This window comes from Channa argus, chromosome 12 (genome assembly GCF_033026475.1).
Source record: "Channa argus isolate prfri chromosome 12, Channa argus male v1.0, whole genome shotgun sequence".
Classification (NCBI taxonomy): Eukaryota; Metazoa; Chordata; class Actinopteri; order Anabantiformes; family Channidae; genus Channa; species Channa argus.
This window is the reverse complement of record NC_090208.1, coordinates 267,496-288,270: the sequence shown is the minus strand read 5'-3', so window position 1 is coordinate 288,270 and position 20,775 is coordinate 267,496. Positions and strand designations below refer to the sequence as shown.

Below are 20,775 nucleotides of genomic sequence, written 5' to 3'. Positions count from 1 at the left end.
GCTACATCCCTTCACTAAAATCTCTTCATTGGCTTCTAGTTTACTACAGGATTGATTTTTAAGTTTGGTTTTTTATCACTGAATGGATCAGCACCCTCTATCAGAACTTCTACATTCAAACACATCCTCTAGGGTGCTCGGGTCTTTTTAAGAGATACTCCCGGTTGTCCTGAGGTCCAGACTAAAGCTTAAAGGAGACTATACCTTTGCTTTAATGGCTCCTAAATTATAGAACAATCTACCCCTTCACATCAGAGCTGCACCATCTCTGTCAGTCTTTAAATCCCAACTTGAAACCCATTTTTTCTCCTTGGCCTTTAAATCCAGCTGAGTTTCCCTACATGTCTGTTTTCCTATTATTGTTTCCTTGATGTAGTTTTTTATATATGTAACTCTTGTACTTAGGTCAACTACTGTTAAATAAATTTGACTTTGAGAATTTCTAGCCAATAACGTTGAATGTTTCTTTAAAAGGAAAGACCCCAAAACCATCATGCACATAGGACCTGTGATGGTTTATCTCACTAAAGATAAATTCCACACAAACATTAATGAACTGGTGTAAAACTGATCTGTAAACTGGTGATGGGTTTATTTCAAAAGGTGGACTGTAACTAAGTACGTACAGCATGATTTAAATATAAGCATGCAGCTCTCTGTAGGTGTAAAAACTGGTATTGACATTTCTTTAATAAAGCAGAGACAGTGTCAGAGTTTCTGGTTTATTGTGGTTAGAAAAGTTCTCGCTGCATAAAAATATATAAATGTAACAATCACACAACCTTCAAGACTACAATCATCCAAAGAACACAATTAGATTTGATTTGAAACTACAGTAGTCAGGTGGGTAGAGACGGTTTTAAATTTCACACACACAGTCCAGATCCAGCTGATGTCAGAGACAGTGCTCATAATGATCTCTGAGAAAACCTGAATATCAGAGAAACAAAGATGTTGAAAAACTGAACAGGTCTGTGGGGGTCCTGAGTCAGGTTTAGATCTGCAGGTGGAAGCTGACTGCTGAGCTGAAAACAGGAGCAGTTTGAAACAGTTGCTGCTTTTTCTTTAATTTAAAAATAGAGGAACATGTCCAGAATCAGGACCAGGTCAATGTTAGTTAGTGGGAACCAGAATCCGTCCTGGAATATAGAGAAGATGAGATAAAGACAGTGTTAACTTCAAAGTAGTAGTTCTAGTAGTACAAGAGCAAAGTAGTTTAATACTAATGAGAATAAATACTGATAATGTCTGATTAACCTGGTCAGAACTACCCCAAGACCGGACTGAAACTAGTGTCAAACGGGTTTGAAAAAGGGACTAAAATTGCAGCAAAACTGAATAAAGGTAAACACTAATCAAAGTTTAATATCCCTAAATAGATAAATAAAATAAGATATGGTTTGGTAAAACTGGTGTAAACTGTCTTTTCACTCTTTACAAAGTAGTTTAAGACTATGGGTAAACTTTTTTTTGCTGTGTGTTAACTGTTTTTAAATTGAATAATCTGGTGTAAACTGGCTTCAGACTGTGTCCTGCTCTGACCTCTGGCCTTCCTCTTGTAGTAGATGAATCCAGCCAGAGATAAGATCAGACCCAGGATCAGTCCTGAGGCTCCGATGGCGATCTGGTTTCTCTCCGACTCAGGCAGGGACGGATCTTAGGACAGACGGGTATATAGAGACTAAAAGGTGAGCAAGTAGACAGGTGTAGTGACAGATAATTGAGAAGAAAGACAGGTAAAGACACAGACAGGTGAGAGACATACAGGTGTGTTGACAGACAGATATTTACCCCAGTCAGTAACCAGAGGTTTCTTCAGGCTGGCGTGTTCCACCACACAGGAGATCTTCTCTCCAGACCTGTTTCAGCACAAACCAACACATTACTGTTTCTGGTATTGGTCTAAGTGGATCTGAACAAAACTACATCTGGACATTGTTTATAACACTGTGTAGGACCCTCAACAAAAGGACAAACAGAGGGACTAGTTAAAGGAGAAGGTATGGTACTGATTTAATCTCTCAGGAAGGTAACAGTTGGCTTGCTAGCAAACAGGGCAGTTTAAAATCCAGAATTACATGTATAGATTAGTTGGTAAAACATCAACACGTATGTTCGCGTATCTATGTATAATAACTGACTCATTTTATTTTTTATTAGTGGCAACTGGATAAGCTTAACCAGCAACTGTGAATATCTGACCACTTTTGCGGTGAAGCGAAGCATAAATAGCATTAAGTTCATCACTAACAGTCTAATGTTCGGTCATGACGTTGGTAAATTAGACAGCCTGGCAGCAGGGAATTAGATTTGGGTATGTACAGTACAGCGATGTCAGTACCAATGCCAAGATTTGGAGAAATTGTCCCAACAGTACCAAGACTTTTACTGATCATAAACGATTGTTTCAGTAAGATCTGTGCAGTGTTGCCAGGTCTGTGTTGTAATGTGGGTTAGAAATTGGTGGGTATTTTGAGTCACAGATTGTAATATGGGGAGGATACTTGAGTAAGATCTGGCAACGTTGAAGCGCTACAACTGACTTCAACCCCATAATGTAACCGGTGTTTGAGATGAGTGGTGGTGAATTTGAATTTATTTAAACATGTAGCAGTTAGGTGCTGTTTAATTTGCGCTATTTAACACCATCCTGCCTTACAATCAAAAGTGCATGAAGAGCAGAGTTATTACTACGTACTGGTCATGAAGACATGGACATTATAAGGTAATCTACAACTTCAAATGCTATTTTATTTGTTATCGAGCATAAATTTATTATTAAAGTACAGCAGCCTGACCAACACAGACAGGAGAGCTGCAGGCTCTCAGATGAATGCGTGTAGCTTCATAACCGTATCCAGGCACGTGAAAGCAGTAACCGCCTGCTTATGTAGAAGACGTGTTCACCGTTACACGAGAAGTAGTAACACAAGAAAGAACAATCCAGTAATTCAGCAACACATATGACTGAGGACAAGCTTGCACTCAGTTTCTCCCAATTGATTTATGTGTTAACAAACAGTTTTCGTTAAGAGCTATATGCAGTGTAAGTGAAGTGATCTAAATGGTAAAGGTTCTGCAGTTAGATAAAGCTTTTCTACCTACTGGTAGAAAAAGGTACTGGTGGTAGAAAATTATTGTCAAACTGCTCCAATTCGTTGCCTCCCCTTCCTACTTCATAACATGGTTTTAATACCAGCCACCATTGATGGACATGGTCTAGATTAAATTTGTTCATTTGTTAGAAATGAGGCTCCTGGATCTGAACCTGGACCCACCTGGGTGTGTACTCCAGGTGAGAGTGGACCTGGTAGTACCAATCACCATCTGCCAGCTCATCAGTGGACGTGACACCAGAGGAGACTTCCTGTCCGTCTCTCGTCCACTTTACTCTGATTTCTCTGGGGTAGAAGTCATAGATGCTGCAGACCAACATGGCAGGAGGTTTAGCAGCAGAGGGGGTCGTAGAGGACAGTACGACATAGGGCTTAACTGAAACACAAACGTTAATATAATTATTCTGTTTACTAGTAGCAATTGCATCATAAGTGAGGTGGAACTTGGAAGTGACAGTAAAAGTTAAACACCCAGTTAGATCATATTTGACATTTAAAGATGTTTAATTTTATGTTGAATTTCCTTTGAAGACTTTTAATACTGACAGACATGGACAAGCTACAGTAGATGTTCACATGTAATAACTTTAACTCTGAATCAATGAGTGTCCAGAGTCCTTCAGGACAGGTCTGCTGTCAGTCTGCTCTCTGCTCTGTGCCATCGACCAGCTGCTGCTTCACTCATTGACAGGATGTCATTATTCTTATATAGATATCAGAATTCAAATAGAAATACATTTGTCTTAACTACTAATTAAGGCCCAAACATATTTTACTATATATGATCAACATCATTCTGACTTTCCAAAGGAGAATTAAATTGAAGTGGAGACATTTGAGGAGATTCTAATGCAACCGCAAGGGGGCACAAGCCAGTGTCTTCTTGTGCCAGTCCCAAGTCTGGATAAATGCAGAGGGTTGTGGCAGGAAGGGCATCCGACGTAAAACACATGCCAAATCAAACATGCGAATCGTGACAAAAGACTTCCATACCGGATCGGTCGGGGCCCGGGTTAACAACGACCGCCACCGGTGCTGTTGACCTACTGGGTACCGGTGGAAATTGGACTACTGTTGGTCGAAGACGAAGAAGAAGAGGAGGAAGGCGTGTTCGTAGGCAGAGAGAGAAGAGGAAAGCTAAGAATGTAGGACTGACAGTAGGGACTTTGAATGTTGGTACTATGACAGGGAAGGCTAGAGAGTTGATTGACATGATGCAGAGAAGGAAGGTGGACATACTGTGTGTCCAGGAGACCAGGTGGAAAGGTAGCAAGGCTAGAAGCTTAGGAGCAGGGTTTAAGTTGTTTTACCATGGGTCAGATAGGAAGAGAAATGGAGTAGGAGTTATATTGAAAGAGGATTTTGTGAGGAATGTTCTAGAGGTGAAAAGAGTATCAGACAGGTTGATGAGTCTGAAGCTGGAAGTTGAAGCGGTGATGTTCAATGTTGTGAGTTTTTATGCCCCACAGGTAGGATGTGAGTTAGAAGAGAAGGAGAAATTCTGGAGTGAGTTAGATGAAGTGATGCAGAGCATCTCCAGAGGTGAGAGAGTGGTGATTGGTGCAGATTTCAATGGACATGTAGGTGAAGGGATCATAGGTGATGAGAATGTGATGGACAGGTTTGGTCTTCAGGACAGGAACACAGAAGGACAGATGGTGGTAGACTTTGCAAAGAGGATGGAAATGGCTGTAGTGAACACTTTCTTCCAGATGAGGCAGGAACATAGGGTCACGTGAGCAGAGGTAGAAGCACTCAGGTAGACTACATCTTGTGTAGACGTTGTAATCTGAAAGAGATCAGTGACTGTAAAGCATTGGTAGGGGAGAGTGTAGCCAGACAACACAGGATGGTGGTGTGTAAAATGATGCTGGTGGTGAGGAAGATGAAGAGGACTAAGGCAGAGCAGAGGACGAAGTGGTGGAAGTTGAAAAAGGAAGAATGTCGTTGGAGCTGAGACAGACTCTGGGTGGTTTGGAGGTGCTTCCAGATGACTGGACTACTACAGCTAATTTGATCAGGGAGACAGGTAGGAGGGTACTCGGTGTGTCATCTGGAAAGCGGAAAGCGGACAAGGAGACTTGGTGGTAGAACGAGGAAGTTCAGGAGTGTATACAAGGAAAGAGGTTAGCTAAGAAGAAGTGGGACACTGAGAGGACTGAAGAGAGTAGACAGGAGTACAGGGAGATACAGTGTAAGGTGAAGGTAGAAGTGGCAAAGGCCAAACAAAGAGCATATGAGGACTTGTATGTTAGGATGGACACTATAGAGGGAGAGGTGGATTTGTACAGGTTGGTGAGACAAAGAGATAGAGATGTGAAGGATGTGCAGCAGGTTAGTGTGATTAAGGATAAGGATGGAAATGTATTGACAGGTGCCAGGAGTGTGATGGGAAGATGGAAGGAGAACTTTGAAGAGTTGATGAACGAGGAAAATGAAAGGGAACGAAGAGTAGAAGAGGTGACTGGTGTGGAGCAGGAAGTAGCAAAGATTAGTAAGAGTGAAGTGAGGAGGACATTGAAGAGGATGAAGAGCGGAAAGGCAGTTGGTCCTGATGACAAACCTGTGGAGGTATGGAAGTGTCTAGGAGAGGTGGCAGTAGAGTTTTTGACTAGTTTGTTTAACAAGATCTTGGAGAGTGAGAGGATGTTGAGGACTGGAGGAGAAGTGTACTGGTACCAATTTTAAGAACAAGGGAGATGTGCAGAGCTGTGGCAACTACAGAGGAATAAAGCTGATGAGCCAAACAATGAAGTTGTGGGAAAGAGTAGTGGAAGCTCAGCTAAGGACAGAGGTGAACATTTGTGAGCAGCAATATGGTCTCATGCCTAGAAAGAGTCCAACAGATGCAGTATTTGCTTTGAGGATGCTGATGGAGAAGTACAGAGAAGGTCATAGGGAGTTGCATTGTGTCTTCGTAGATTTAGAAAAAGTGTATGACAGGGTGCAGAGAGAGGAGCTGTGGTATTGTATGAGGACGTCTGGAGTGGCAGAGAAGTATGTTAGAGTGGTGCAGGACATGTATGAGAGCTGTAAGACAGTGGTGAGGTGCTGTAGGTGTGACAGAGGAGTTCAAGGTGGAGGTGGGTCTGCATCAAGGATCGGCTCTGAGCCCCTTCTTGTTTGCTCTGGTGATGGACAGACTGACAGATGAGGTTAGACAAGAATCTCCCTGGACTATGATGTTTGCAGATGACATTGTGATTTGTAGTGAGAGCAGGGAGCAGGTGGAGGAAAATCTAGAGAGGTGGAGGTTTGCTCTGGAAAACAGAGGAATGAAGCTTAGCCACAGTAAGACAGAATACATGTGTGTCAATGAGAGGGACTCTGGTGGAAAGGTGAGGTTACATGGAGCCGAGGTGAAGAAGGTGCAGGACTTTAAGTACTTAGGGTCAACGGTTCAGAGCAACGGTGAGTGTGGAAAAGAGGTGAAGAGGCGAGTGCAGGCAGGTTGGAACGGGTGGAGAAAAGTGTCAGGTGTGTTGTGTGATAAAAGAGTATCAGCGAGAATGAAAGGAAAGATGTTCAAGACGGTGGTGAGACCAGCAATGTTGTTCGGCTTAGAGACAGTGGCACTGAAGAAAAGACAGGAGCCAGAGCTGGAGGTAGCAGAGCTTAAGATGTTGAGGTTCTCTTTGGGAGTGACGAGGATGGACAGGATCAGGAATGAGGACATCAGAGGGACAGCTCATGTTAGATGTTTTGGAGATAAAGTCAGAGAGGACAGATTGAGGTGGTTTGGACATGTTCAGAGGAGAAACTGTGAATATATCGGTAGAAGGATGCTGAGGTTGGAGCTGCCAGGCAGGAGGTCTAGAGGAAGACCAAAGAGGAGATTTATGGATGTAGTGAGAGGACATGAAGTTAGTTGGTGTGAGTGAAGAGGATGCAGAGGACAGAGTTAGATGGAGGCACATGATTCGCTGTGGCGACCCCTGAAAGGGAGCAGCCGAAAGGGCAAGAAGAAGAAGATATTTGAGGAGATTCTGTTTGTTCAGACAAAATAATTTACTTTAAAAACAACCACTAAACGTTTGTGGCAGCACATCAGTACAGACTGTAACTAGTAATTATAATAAACTAATGAGATCAATGCATAACTCATACTTTGGTTAGGTTTAGAATTTCACAATTTGGTGCATGGACAACAAGACAATTATTACTGATTCTTTGAATTAAGTAGTTGATAGGAATTCAGGGCTCTAGGGTTTGAACATGAAGATCTGATGAAAACTCACCTGATTTAGTCAGAACATCGTTGTACCAGGTCTTAATGTTGTTCTGACAGTATCTCTCCTTATCAGCTCTCGCGCTGCTCAGCACTGTAGGATCATTGTTCCAGTAGTTTGCACACTTAACCCCGTAGTCTGTGTATCCAACGTACTTTCCCACTCTGCTGTCAAACCGGGCAAGCTCCACCTTGTTGTAGTATTCGGAGTTAATGTAATTGATGTCCTTCAGGTCAGTGGAGTTAAACTCACAGCGATAGACTGCATAACTCCGAAATCCATCTGAGGAACAAAACAAATCACAAACAGTGTGTATTAATTCTACCTGCTGTTTAGACAGTGATGAAGAGGAGGAACAAGCTGAGAAAAGATGAAGCCATGTTCCTCTGTTCACTTCACAAACACTGACACAGTCTGACTGAGACGCAGAGTCACCTGTTACCAGGCAGACTAGTCACACACAAATCGGATGAAGGTACAGAGTTAGTGTAATGTGACTAATGAATATCTTTTGTTAAACATAAAACTGGTTTCACCAAAACAATCAAATGAATACATATTAGTGTGAAGTGTTTATTATCTTAATTTGAATTATTTGTAAAGGGCTCTGAACAATATTGAACATACATTGCACCATTGTATCATCTTTTAAATGTTTTTTTAGTGTAAGTGTATTTTCCTTTAAACATGAAATGACACCAAAGCACATGTTTTCAAATGAATTGAAGTGACAAATCTTTTCTTTTCAAACTAAACACCATCACCAAAACTCAATAATTTTTGGTTGCACAGACCCTTAAAGTTTTACCCTTCTGGGTGTAAACCAATGACACAAAACTGCACCTAAACCATGAGGACACGTGATTTGATGCCAGAAGGTTAGGTGGACAAAATATGCTGCATCATATGCTGGTTGTTATGATGATGTTATAACTCTTATGCAGCTGCCAGTTAACACTACAACAATGAGAGGGAGACTTTTCTATAAGTTCACAGTGTTTTTAGTTAAAGTGATTTTTTTGAAAGGAAGATTTTTAGATGAGCCTTTATACATTATTTATAAATTTGTTTCGGACTCAGATTAATCAACATGAAAAGGGGCCAAACAAACTATAGAGGTAGGCACACAACTCAAACATAGTGATTTTTACAAAAGTGAACCTATGTAGAATATAAATGTACCCCAGTCTTACCTGCTCCTTCTTCAACAGGAAATGACCTATGCGATAGGAAAAAACTGAAAACTCTGCAGTTATGTGTTAAGTAAAAAAAAGCCATAGCCAGGAGCCTGTCCTTATATGACCTGTGGTTGTGTTGTCCTTATTTCTTAAGTGTGTTTTAATAGGAGTGTATTCATTCATAATACCATCCATAACATTGGTGCACTAAAACGTTTTTGAATATGTACTTGCACTAAAGCAATATAAATTATTTTTCTAAAGATATAATCACACTAAAGCCTTAAAAATTATTTTTCTGAGTGTGTAAGAGTTTGCAGCTCAAACAATTCCTATTGGAGTCGGGATAAAAAGGCTGGTAATTAGTGCTGTGTGTCTGTCTCCTCAGACAGAGCAATGTCTGTCTATTTTGATGTGTGTGTGTCCATGTTGCTTAAATGAAAGGAGAATACAGTGTTTCTAATAGGGGGTGTTTCTGTGCTGGATTCAGTGGGAGTGCAAAGGCAGAAACAGGCCACTGTATTTCCCAAGCAAGTGCAGTTAGGCAGCTTCCAGGTTCAGAAAGTAAACATGCTTTGTTTACAGTAAAGCAGCGCCTGAATGATATTACCAAATTTCTGGTTAAATACCAAAGGTTATCTACTCTATCTCCTCAAAACATCCTCAACTTTAGTAGAGATCTTCTTGACTATAGACTCTTCATCAGAAATGAAAGATGTTCAAGACGGTGGTGAGACCAGCAATGTTGTTCGGCTTAGAGACAGTGGCACTGAAGAAAAGACAGGAGGCAGAACTGGAGGTAGCAGAGCTTAAGATGTTGAGGTTCTCTTTGGGAGTGACGAGGATGGACAGGATCAGGAATGAGGACATCAGAGGGACAGCTGTGATATACATTGTGTGTAAAGTAATTTAAATATGCTATATTTTATTTTATTTTTTTGTCCTTTCGGCTTTATCCCGTGAGTTCAGGGTCGCCACAGCAGATCATTGTCCACAAGTTGATTTGTCACAGTTTTTATGCCAGATGCCCTTCTATGCCTAGTGCTGTAACCCAGTGACGTCTATATCACACAAAAACAGTGCCAATACAACATTACGATGATGTATATTGATGTATAGTGAATTTATACATCTGATGACCGTTGATGTATTTCTTTTGATTAAAATGTAATCATTAGGAGTGAACTGTGATTGAAAATCAAATATTATTTAATGATGATTAAATTTTACCCTTAGCATTTTACCTAGTTGTAATAGCAACTTCTACTCATACTCAAAAAACATAAAATGAATAGAAATAAAATCAGCACAAAAGTGTACAATACAATAGATAATAAATAATGAATAGATAAAATAAAATGTCAACAACTCAGACTGTGTCAAAGATCAGCGAAAACAAGTGGGTTTTAAGAAGGGATTTGAAAACAGATAAGGATGAGGCCTGTCAAATGTGCAAGGGCAACTCGTTCCACAGTTTTGGAGCAGCTACTGCAAAAGCTCGGTCCCCTCTGAGCTCACGTTTATTTTTTGGTGCACTCAGGAGAAGCAGGTCAGCTGATCTGAGCAGTCTGGTGGAATGTATGGATGCAGGAGCTCAAAGAGGTGCAGTCTTGCAGATACAGTCAAAGCAGGTGTTGAGCTCATCTGTAGCTCATCAGAAAGTCAGCAAAGTCATTTATTATTTTGTTGGTCTATAGATCACAGCACTTAGCACAGGGTGAGAGCAGCCACACTCGAATAAACAAAGTATGAAGCTGTAAAAGGAGATGGACAGCGAAAGCTGTTTTATGTTCATCCTGGTGATCAACACTTGATTGTTGGCAGAAGGCCTAAGATCCAGTAAAGTTTAGCGACTGCACACCAACAGAGAGTGTGCAAAAGTGTCACAAACAGCACAAACAAAGTTCAGAGCGACAGATGCTGAGCCACACACACAGGCACCATCTTAGAGCTTTTGTTTGTTTGTGTCTTCTTAGGAGTTAGTTAGGACTTTCTTTGGAAAAAAGATTCTTTTGTTTGCTGTTTTGGCCTTAGTTCACCCTGAGTTAGTGTTTCACTTGTGTATCTTTTCATTATACACTTAAAACTGGACTTTGGTTTGAGGGACTGGGGACTTTTTTTTTGTTCTTGTATCTTGCACTTCTAACCTCTAGAAAGGGCCAAAACAAGTTGCAAAACAGACCCAAGGAAGTCAGGCAAACCAGATTTTAGTAATGGAAGTTGGATAAGAGACCGAGAGTCAACAGTCAGCAGACCCGAATAAAATTTTTAATTATTTGAAGGCAGCAGAAAAGCAGGGACAAGAGGAGGAAGGGGACTTCATACATTATCAGGAGGTGCAGCAGAAAGAAAAGAGGAAAAAAGGTGAAAATCCAGGTGAGCAGCTGTTACCAAGTTAATAACAGATCTCCTGATTTATAATATTGGGCTATAGAAATAGAATTTAACTTGACCTTATTTTAACATAATTAAGATCAAACAACATTGGGTCCAAGCAGGACAGGTCTCCAGTCTGTATCAGGGCCAACACAGAGAGACATACACAGACAGACAATCATTCACACTCACATTCACACCTACAGGCCACCTACCAGCCAAGACTCCAAAGCCACAATGCAGAGAACCCTGTGGTAACAGGTAAAGGTTCAATCCACCTTTTGGAGTGGCCCAGTTAAAGCTCAGGCCTCGACTCAATAGAGAAGCTGTAGAATGACCTAAAGAGATCTGTTCCCACCTGACGTTCTGAGAATATAGCTGAATTAATGGCAGTTCTGAAAGGAAGAATGGTCTCCAATCCCTCGGAATGTTGTGCAGGTCTAATCCACAGCTACAGGAACAACTTGCTTAAAATCATTGCTGCTAATGGAGATTCAGTTTTTAAAAATTGTTGCCATCACTTTTTCAGTAAGCTTAATGGGTGTGTTCATAAAGAATGAAAGATCATGACTGTATTGCATCAGCTTAGAAATATTTTATTTGTTGATATTTGTAACTTTGGTGAAGATCAGATCACATTTTATAAGTAATTCAGAAAAAACAGGAAATTACAAACAGCCATTAGTTTTTCTTGCCACTGTAACTCTGCTGTATTTGTGTCTATTCTTTAACCAACCCACTGTGTTTGCAGAGTAGTAATTCAGCATTTTTGACTTTTTGGGAAAAAAAAAAAAATACAATTCCGAAGCATGAATAAGTAATATTCAAACCGAGATACTGAATTTGTGGAATGAATGTAAACATTATACAAGTTTCACTTCTTGAATGAAATTAGTGAAATACATCAACTTTGTGAAGATATTCTAATTATTTGACGTGTGTGTGTGTGTGGACACAGAGATATGAAATATATTTACAGGAGCAGAGACATTTTCCTTTTTTACAAAGTCTCGGTTTATTGTTAAAAAAACATAAAATCGTAGAACAGTCATTGTGGTGTGGCATTTTTTCATATGGGCAAAAACCCTGCATAAGTAGTCATTTTCAGATACAGTGGAGCAATTACACATTGTTGGAAGCATTTGAAAAGTAAAATACTTTACAAACAATACATCATTAGGTAACAGTTTAGAGCCTACATCTTACCCTGTAGTTAAACATGGTACATTTTATTAATAATGCTGTAGCTTTACTGTACTTACAATTATGTAGTTGTAGGTACCTGATAACAAGATGTAGAGTTTGGTAAATACGGGGAGAACAACCTGGGAACATGAAAATTATAAAATGGTAAATGGTCGGCACTTACTTATTGGTACTTAAAGCGCTTTACACTGCTTCTTATTCACCCGTTCACACTCACAATCACACACACACTCACAAACCAGTGGGGGAGCTGCTATGCAGCTGGCTAACGCTCACCAGGAACAACTAAGTTGGGGTTTAGTGTCTTGCTCAAGGACACTTTGACATGACAACTTTGACAACTGGCAAGATGGTGACTATTCTGTAAATACAGGATGAACATAATGTAGCAACAAAACTAGATAGTTTACACTGTGATTTTATTTTAGAATGACCATATAAGTTACCAGATGAAAGTGTGTTGCTTATGATCATTCTCAGTTTGTCTGAAACACATGAGAGCAACATGCGTGTGCGGAACTGGATTCTCTTGTTAAGGAAACAATGCATAGTAATTGTTTTGTTACAAGAGAGTAGTTCAGCTCAGCTATTGAAAGGAACAGACATGGACTACAAGAGACACGGTAACTGCAGCAAAGGAATGGACTGCAACAAGGTAGAAGTGAAAGGTTCAGCGTGTAGCTTTGGTGGCACACAGTTTCTTACTATTGATACGAGTAAACTCGCATCTACATTCGCACTTTCATCTGGTAGCCTATATGATCATTCTCAGTTTGTCTGAAACACACATGAGACCAGAACGTGTGTGCTTCAGCAGCATTCACACAAAATCCTGGAAACCAGAAAATCACATTTTACTTCAGATTAATGATGCTCCCTCCCTTCAAATTAGTCTGACTCGCTTTTGACCACAGTGCTCTGCTTTCCCGCAGGGATGAGATGCCAACTTTAAGTGGTGCACTTGCTGACAGCAACGGTCAATGTCTTGTATTACCTAATGCTACATCTTTGCTTTGTTTATGATATACAAGTTATGATTAGTTATGATCTAACCTAGGCCTGGGTCAGACCAGGAAATCTACGATGTGTAAATCTACAGACTGTCTACTGTACACATAAACATGTGGAACTGAAGGCTGATAATGATGGTACAGACAAATTTCAACTGTACTTAGAACATGTAAAGACCTCAGGTGATGGTCAGGCAATGTGCCAGACATCGATTCTCATCCTTGAATTTACGTCTTCAAACAAATGTTATAAAAGGTGTTGATTAACCAACAATTAATAAGATATATTGTACTAATGCTGTGAGTACTTGGAGCTGCAGGACAACAGTGACCACACCTTGGAGAGCTCCACACTGTCCTAAAACAATCATCCACCATCAGAGTTTACTGTTCATGTCACTCGCAGAGGAGTCTGTCTGGAGAACAATCATATGGTCACTATGATCTGGTAGCATATAAAGTTCTTAAACGAAAAGCATTTTCCAGTTTTGATGCTCAGTTTTGTTCATCCCTGTGATTACAGAATAGGTATCTCAAAGTAAAACAGTACCTGTGGTCTAAATTCTTTTTTTCACTCACCCTAAACCCACCTTATTTAAAATGAATGAGGGGCCCAAAACCTTCTTCTTATAACACACTCCAGTAAGACTCCACTATCCACTATGACCTCAATAACAAACAGAGAGTAGAATTATCACCTTTCTGACAGTTTCAACCTAAAAACTGAGAAATTATAAGCTTAAAAGGAGAATTTATACCAAAGCTGCTGTATTGGATTGGATGAGATTGTCACAATGTTCACAATGTTGATCAGTGTATGTAATTGTACACTACTGTACAATACTACAATACTGTAATTTTAGAATATAGAATAAGTACCCTTATTATTAGTTACAAAATAAAGTATAATTCATTCTCAGTTTGTCACTCACTTATTCTCCAAACTTTCGTACTATAAAAGAACACCATTATTACAAAATAGTGCCCTTTAGATACAGTTTATTTACAGTGTAGGTTGTGGGCTGTAATCTTTAGATTGTTACCTATTAGTATTACTTTGATTTACACATAAAAGCTACGGCATATTGTTGACCTAGAAATATATATAGTCATTATCAACCCATCAATCAGCTGCACTCGTTTCCTTTGATGAGGAAGAAGGTTCCGGCTGCCACACCGAGCAGACCCATAGTCAGACCCAGTCCACAGAAAACTGCAGGTCCAACACTGGGCTGTTTCATCTCCACATCTGGCGACAGAAAACATACAAATATTAATATGATCTAAACTTCTGGAGACAAACACAGGAACATTATCATTAACTCCACATCTGGAAACAGAAGACAGAAAAGAAATTCATAGAAGAAAGTAAATAAAGTTTCTCACTCCATAATCTGGTCAGTGGTTCTTTCAGGGCTGGATGTTCCACTGTACAACTGTAGATGTCTCCTTGCTCTGGGGCGAACTCCAGTCTGGAGAGTTGACTAAAGGACCCATCTTTGTTGGGAAATGGATTATTTATGCTTGTTCCTTCAGTCACGTTCTCTCCATTCTTGGTCCAGTAGACTTTGACAGGAGCAGGATAGAAACCACTGACATGACAGATGAGGATGTTTTTCTTTCCAAGCTCCATATTGTCTCTGATGTAGATGACTGGACTGGAAGGAGGATCTGAACAGACACACATTTTATATCAGTTCTACTGCTTTTAGAACAAATATGTTGTACTGTACTGTTAATAATTTGTTTTCCTTTCCATACGCTCTGTAATTTTTGTGTAACGAGGGCCTTTCTGATAGTGAAGCACTGAGTTACCATTCAACCAGGGTGATTCCTGTGCAGTTTTAGCAACATCTGAAATGAATCTTTGGGCAGACTGTCTGCATGTGTGTAAAGTAGGTACCAGAAAAAAGAGGGAAAGCACCTAAAGGGGGTAGGACCATAGGACAGCGTGCCGGCTGCAGTTTCAGCGGTTGATGATAATGCCTCCGCTCTGAATAAGTAACAACACTTTGCAGGTCCCATTATTGACCTTTTAAAGGACTTTGACACTGTGAGTCATAAAAATCTTACTTAAATGCAATGTTTAGGTCTTAATTGTGGGTTCCACCTTTAAGCAAGGTATATACAGAGGGATATGTTAGGCTTTCTTTGACAGTCCAGTTTCATCTTACTTGTTAAGTAAATAGTTGTGTTTTACGTAATGATGTTGCAGAACTTACATGGTAAAAGTCTGTTTTGATTGGATGGAAAAGAAGTAACTAACAGATATTGTAAGATCCTGGAAATACCACGGAAACAGAAAAGGTTTATTTTCAGGCCCAATACCAATTCACTGTTTATACTCTACCCTTGGTTTTCAAGTGCCTCCTTGTTTTGCCTGCATCATTAAAACAGAGTCATAAGGGGAAGTGGTTGAAATTTCTCCCTATGAAATGACACCAGAGACAAATGACCAGTGTCTTTTTCTCTTTTAGGTCTGTGTGTGATCATGTCACCACAGAGTGACAGCGCAGGGGGAGAGAAAGGAAAGACACATGCAGCTGATCCATAACAGTCTGATTTAAAAAATCCACAGGGAATAGTGACTTATTTAGACTTCTACAAAGCACTTTGTGGTAAAGACATTTCTGTCTGACCTTAAGCGAACTTTGTTTTTAGGCATCTACTATGCTGGAGACCTGTCCAGGTTGGAACCTGCCTCTCTATGACAGCTGGGGCAGACTCCAGCCCCCCATGACCCTAAACAGAAGTGTTTACAGATAATGGATGGATGTTAAATTATGTAATATTGTATTATTTGTATTCTTAAGAATCCACGACACAGCGAGAATGAAAGGAAAGATGTTCAAGACGGTGGTGAGACCAGAGATGTTGTTCGGCTTAGAGACAGTGGCACTGAAGAAAAGACAGGAGGCAGAGCTGGAGGTAGCAGAGCTTAAGATGTTGAGGTTCTTTTTGGGAGTGACGAGGATGGACAGGATCAGGAATGAGGACATCAGAGGGACAGCTCATGTTAGATGTGTTGGGGATTAAGTCAGAGAGGCCAGATTGAGGTGGTTTGGACATGTTCAGAGGAGAAACTGTGAATATATTGGTAGAAGGATGCTGAGGTTGGAACTGCCAGGCAGGAGGTCTAGAGGAAGACCAAAGAGGAGATTTATGGATGTAGTGAGAGAGGACATGAAGTTAGTTGGTGTGAGAGAAGAGGATGCAGGGGACAGGGATAGATGGAGGCACATGATTCGCTGTGGAGACCCCTGACAGGGAACAGCCCAAAGGAAAAGAAGAAGAAGATTCTTAAGAGTCCAGGACAGCTTGTTAATGAAAAGTCTGGCCTGGTTAATGACTGCAGGGGTTTCTGAGAGGATTTTAAGTGATTGTGATCCAACCAAGTAAAGGTATCAAGTTTAAATTAATTTATCGGTGCCAGATGACATATGGGAAATTTTGCAATTATCTGTTGTCTGATGTCTCCTTCATTTCCACACAGTCCACTGCATTTATATTTTTTGGGGTGTGATTTAATCTAATTACACAGCATTGCATCTAAACTCTGCAATTATGAATAAGGAGAAAACAGTATCCTGGAGGTCAACTTCCACATGGTATGATAGGTGACAACTCTTATGTGCTGAAAGAGCTACTAGCAACACAATCAAACCCTCCAGATGATCCAAAATGCAGCAACACGTCTTATTTTTCATCAGCTAAGAAAGACACATGTCCCACCACAGATCAGACACAGATCTCTGTACTGGTTTCATTAGGTACAAAGTTCTGACTGTCACCTACAGAGTGGTCAACAACAGCAGCTTCCTACCTGAACTCCTTCATCCCACTCCACTCTGCCAGTAAATGCCATCTGTTGGTCTGTAAATCACACACAAAAAGATCCCAAGCAAAACCCTTCAGCTCAGTGATCCCACGATGGTGGAACAAGCTATCAAACTGCACGCTCAGCAAACTCACTCCCAGTATTTGAAAAACTCCTGAAAACAGAACTCTTCCCAACCTTCCTATGCACTTAAACTATTTAAAAACTTCCTATCTGTTCTTTCTTGCACTTGCGTCTCATTAAATGGAAACATTTCTTCTCATATGACTTTGCTTTAATGTTCTCTCCTTCATTGTTTTGCTGCTAACTCTAAACCTTTTACGTCGTGGGCACATCCATGTTTCTCCTTGCAAGACTCTAAACTCACGTTAAACTGGACCTACACATCGTTCAACACACTGTAATACTGTAAACCCCCAACCCCATCTTTATACTGCAAGTCACGTTTTAAGTTTTACTGATTAAATATCCTTGTTAGTTATGATAAGACTGCAAAAACTATTTATGTTCACATGGAGAATCGTTCTCTCAACGGAGGAGGATTCAGACACAACCTGTCGCCATTTTTCATGCTGCCCTTTCATCCATCCCCAGGAAGATCAAGACCACTTCACACATCCACCAAGAGGGCCACACCTAACGACCCCCTTCTTAGGGGTTTAGGGAGTTTAGGGTCGCAATGGTTAGATCTTGATGACTCCGCCCTGTTCCCACCTCCCACCTTAAGGAGCCTATTCAGGTCAGGGTGGAACAAAGGCTACTCTGGAGGATATGACTGGGTTCCCCAGCCACTGTATTCAGACTGAAGAAGCTGCTTGGATAAGTAGAGAAGAAAGAAAGAAAGAAGAAGAAAGAAATCCATTTGACATGATTCAACCTTTGGATGAAGCAGCACTGATTCACAGAAAAGGATGAAGAAAAATGTCTAGTACTTTTACTTCTAATACTTAAAATTATAAATCATGTACTTACTTTTATAAATATAGCTATACAAATTATTTAACTGGATGTAAATCCTGCCCACAACTTGAGTTTATCCAATGGGTTAAGTATAGTAAATTTGTATATTAAGCCATATTCCTCAGTGATTGTTTGCAGATATGGTAGGTTATTCCAGCTGCCTTTGGACTTACTCCTGCTGTAATTTGGTTAAGGTTCATAAAGTTAGTTTTTCTGAAAATGTATTTAATTATTTGTGCTACTGTCATGATACAATACACACATTTATATATTGTTGTTTTCCTACATGAAAACTACACAACATATTACCAAAAACACTATTTGTCATCAAGTAAAACACCTTCATTTTGTCTTTTAGCTTAAGTGACACAGATGTAAATATAATAATAATTGGGATAAATCACTGCTACATGCTGCAGGCTTGTGTCCTAACAGACTGACTCAGAGACAGGATTAGAAGAAATGAACTGCTTCTAAAGGTAAGTACTGAGTCTGTAAACAGCCCACAGCTCAGACAGCGTTATTACTTTTATGTCAAAATGTGTATGATGTGTTTTACTTTTCCGTCATGGGCACAAGGGTAGTCGTAATTTGTTACTATTAAAGTAAAAGCAATCTACTGCTGTTGAAAAAAAAATAGCAGAATATAAGTAGATTAAAGTAAAAAAGTCAGTTTGATTTGTCTTTACCAAATTCCAGCGACATGTCTTTCATAGCGCGTTGTCTCTTCTGCAGATTATCTTTGCAGATCCGTTGATTTGCCAGAGCAGCTTCATAAAACCCTACGAAGCTTGGATGACCTGCAAACTCAGGCAGAGCATCGACTCCTCTGTGGTTGATGAAGTCCGCGTACCAAAGTTCATCACCCTGCATTCCATACATCTCCTCCCCGTTAGTCTCTGAACAGCCAGTGATAAAAACGTCCTCATGTTGAACTGAAGAGAAAACCCACAGAAACTGACTGTAAACCTGCTGCCACACTGTCTGTTGCTCCGTCCTGACTCTTAACAGGGTTTATTAAACAAACTGTCTCCAAGTTTTAGTTCTAGGCTTTTACCATCAGCAGAGACGCAGAGGACACAGGAGAGGAGGAGGACCAGCTCTGACACCTTCATCGTCATAATCTTCTTCTTCGTCAGCAGCAGCAGTTCCGTGGTTCTGTGGTTCTGAATCGCTGTGAGAAAGAAACTGACAGAAAGTGCTCTCGTTCACGGAGCGGCCAATCACAGAGCAGAGATTTCATGACGTCATCAGAAACCAGGTAGATACAGCAGCTGCTCACACGTGCAGCCAGAGTGCGCGGACGATTTTGGAACATTTTGCGATTTAATCGGTTTATAGATTAAAGAAATGATTAGTAAAATATGCAATTCACTTTGTCTTGTGCAATCAAATATTAGTTCATAAAATCCTGTGTTATTATTTCTGTGGCTTGTGGTCCTTCCTACAAAGTGAGCTGTAGTATTTATAATAATGTTTCCTGCAGAAACAGCAGTCAGTGGAAACTTTCCTCCGAACTCACTGTGACTTTATGAAAAGAGACCACTGGTGGAAAGTACTTAAGCAAATGTCTTACGTATCTGTACTTTACATAAGAAGATTTAATTCTGGATACTACATCTAAGAGCAAATATCTCTACTTTTACTCATCGTGTTACTTTACACTGTTCATAATTTATCACTTTTTTTATGAAAACATATCACTAGTAAGACTGGGATCACTTCACTAAACCAGGATCATTATCACTTCCTCCTTCCATGGTTTTATTTAAAGAGTTATTTAACATATTAGCAGCATTCAAAGTGAGCTGTTATTTTACAGTGTTTCCTGTCTACAGAGATCTGTATTTACTGCACAGTAGTGAAAACCTCTGGACTAATGGTCTATTTTCATACATGAAGCTGCTGAATTCATGGTAAAATGTGTCTTCAAATGAGGATCATTGAATGGCACATTCACTCTGTCATGTCAAAGTCTATCAAACAACAGAACAAAGTGAACTGATTAATACAGAGGAGTGGTGCAGTTCCAGGTGGTTTCCAGCTTCTTGGGTTGAGGAAGTGGGGACCAGTCTCAGATCAAACATGTTCAGTAGGGCAACACAGCAGCCACCTGAGCTTTGTCCAGGTGGATGTTCAGGTCTCCCAAGGTGATGAGAGGAGTGCTGTCTTTAGAAAGTGGGACAGCAGCCTGTCAAGTTCATCACAGAAGTTCCCCAGCTGGCACGGTGGTCAATAGATCACAATCACATGGACTGTAATCGCTGCTGTAATCCTGAAGGCAGGATAAGGTGCATCTTTTTCTTCTCAGCATTGAAATGTAAACTTAGTTAAAATAGTTTCATTTTCATCGCTCAAATTCCTATAGTTAATTATCAGGTCAAAGTCAAAAGTCAAAGTCTTCTTTATTGTCAATTCTGCCACATGTACAGCGTATACAGAGAAAATATTGAAAGGATAAGATAGGACTTACAAGTAAGTACAAAAAATATAATAAAAATAGGAGCATGCAAAGTAAGCTTTAAGAAAAAAGTTATCATCACTAAAGGCTAATAACAGATTACACATTAAAGTTGTAGGTCCAAACTAGTGTCATGTATCTGAGCAATGGGGATGGGTGGTAGTGCAAAAATAATGATTGAGCTGATTGGCTGGTTAAAGTGACTGGGATGCACAGAAGACAGACCAAGTGCTGCATAAAGTGTCTGGTGCAGCCGCTGGGTTCAGTGTGTGAGTTCGAATGTCACGGGGAGTGGACAGTTCTTATGCGTGACAGAGTTCGGAGATGAGGGGGGGATCCAAGTGTGTGTATGTGTGTTTGGGGGGGTGGACACTCCACACAGTGATGTAGCTGGTCAGAAG

General features: G+C 40.3%; 2 protein-coding genes across 2 annotated transcripts; both read right to left on the bottom strand.

Moving 5' to 3' along the window:
• Positions 1-708: 708 nt before the first annotated feature.
• LOC137138028 (H-2 class II histocompatibility antigen, E-S beta chain-like) lies at positions 709-7,982 on the bottom strand. Its single transcript, XM_067524932.1, has 6 exons — positions 7,973-7,982; positions 7,355-7,795; positions 3,279-3,492; positions 1,792-1,859; positions 1,543-1,656; positions 709-1,139 (listed from the first exon to the last, which is right to left on the bottom strand). The coding sequence occupies exons 1-6, from the start codon at positions 7,980-7,982 to the stop codon at positions 1,114-1,116; spliced, it is 873 nt and encodes a 290-aa protein (XP_067381033.1). The 3' UTR covers positions 709-1,113.
• Positions 7,983-12,458: 4,476 nt separating this feature from the next.
• Positions 12,459-19,159, bottom strand: LOC137136864 (mamu class II histocompatibility antigen, DR alpha chain-like). The gene is made up of 4 exons (XM_067522622.1): positions 18,971-19,159; positions 18,603-18,848; positions 14,502-14,786; positions 12,459-14,364 (listed from the first exon to the last, which is right to left on the bottom strand). The coding sequence occupies exons 1-4, from the start codon at positions 19,032-19,034 to the stop codon at positions 14,243-14,245; spliced, it is 717 nt and encodes a 238-aa protein (XP_067378723.1). The 5' UTR covers positions 19,035-19,159; the 3' UTR covers positions 12,459-14,242.
• Between the last annotated feature and the right edge of the window lie 1,616 nt (positions 19,160-20,775).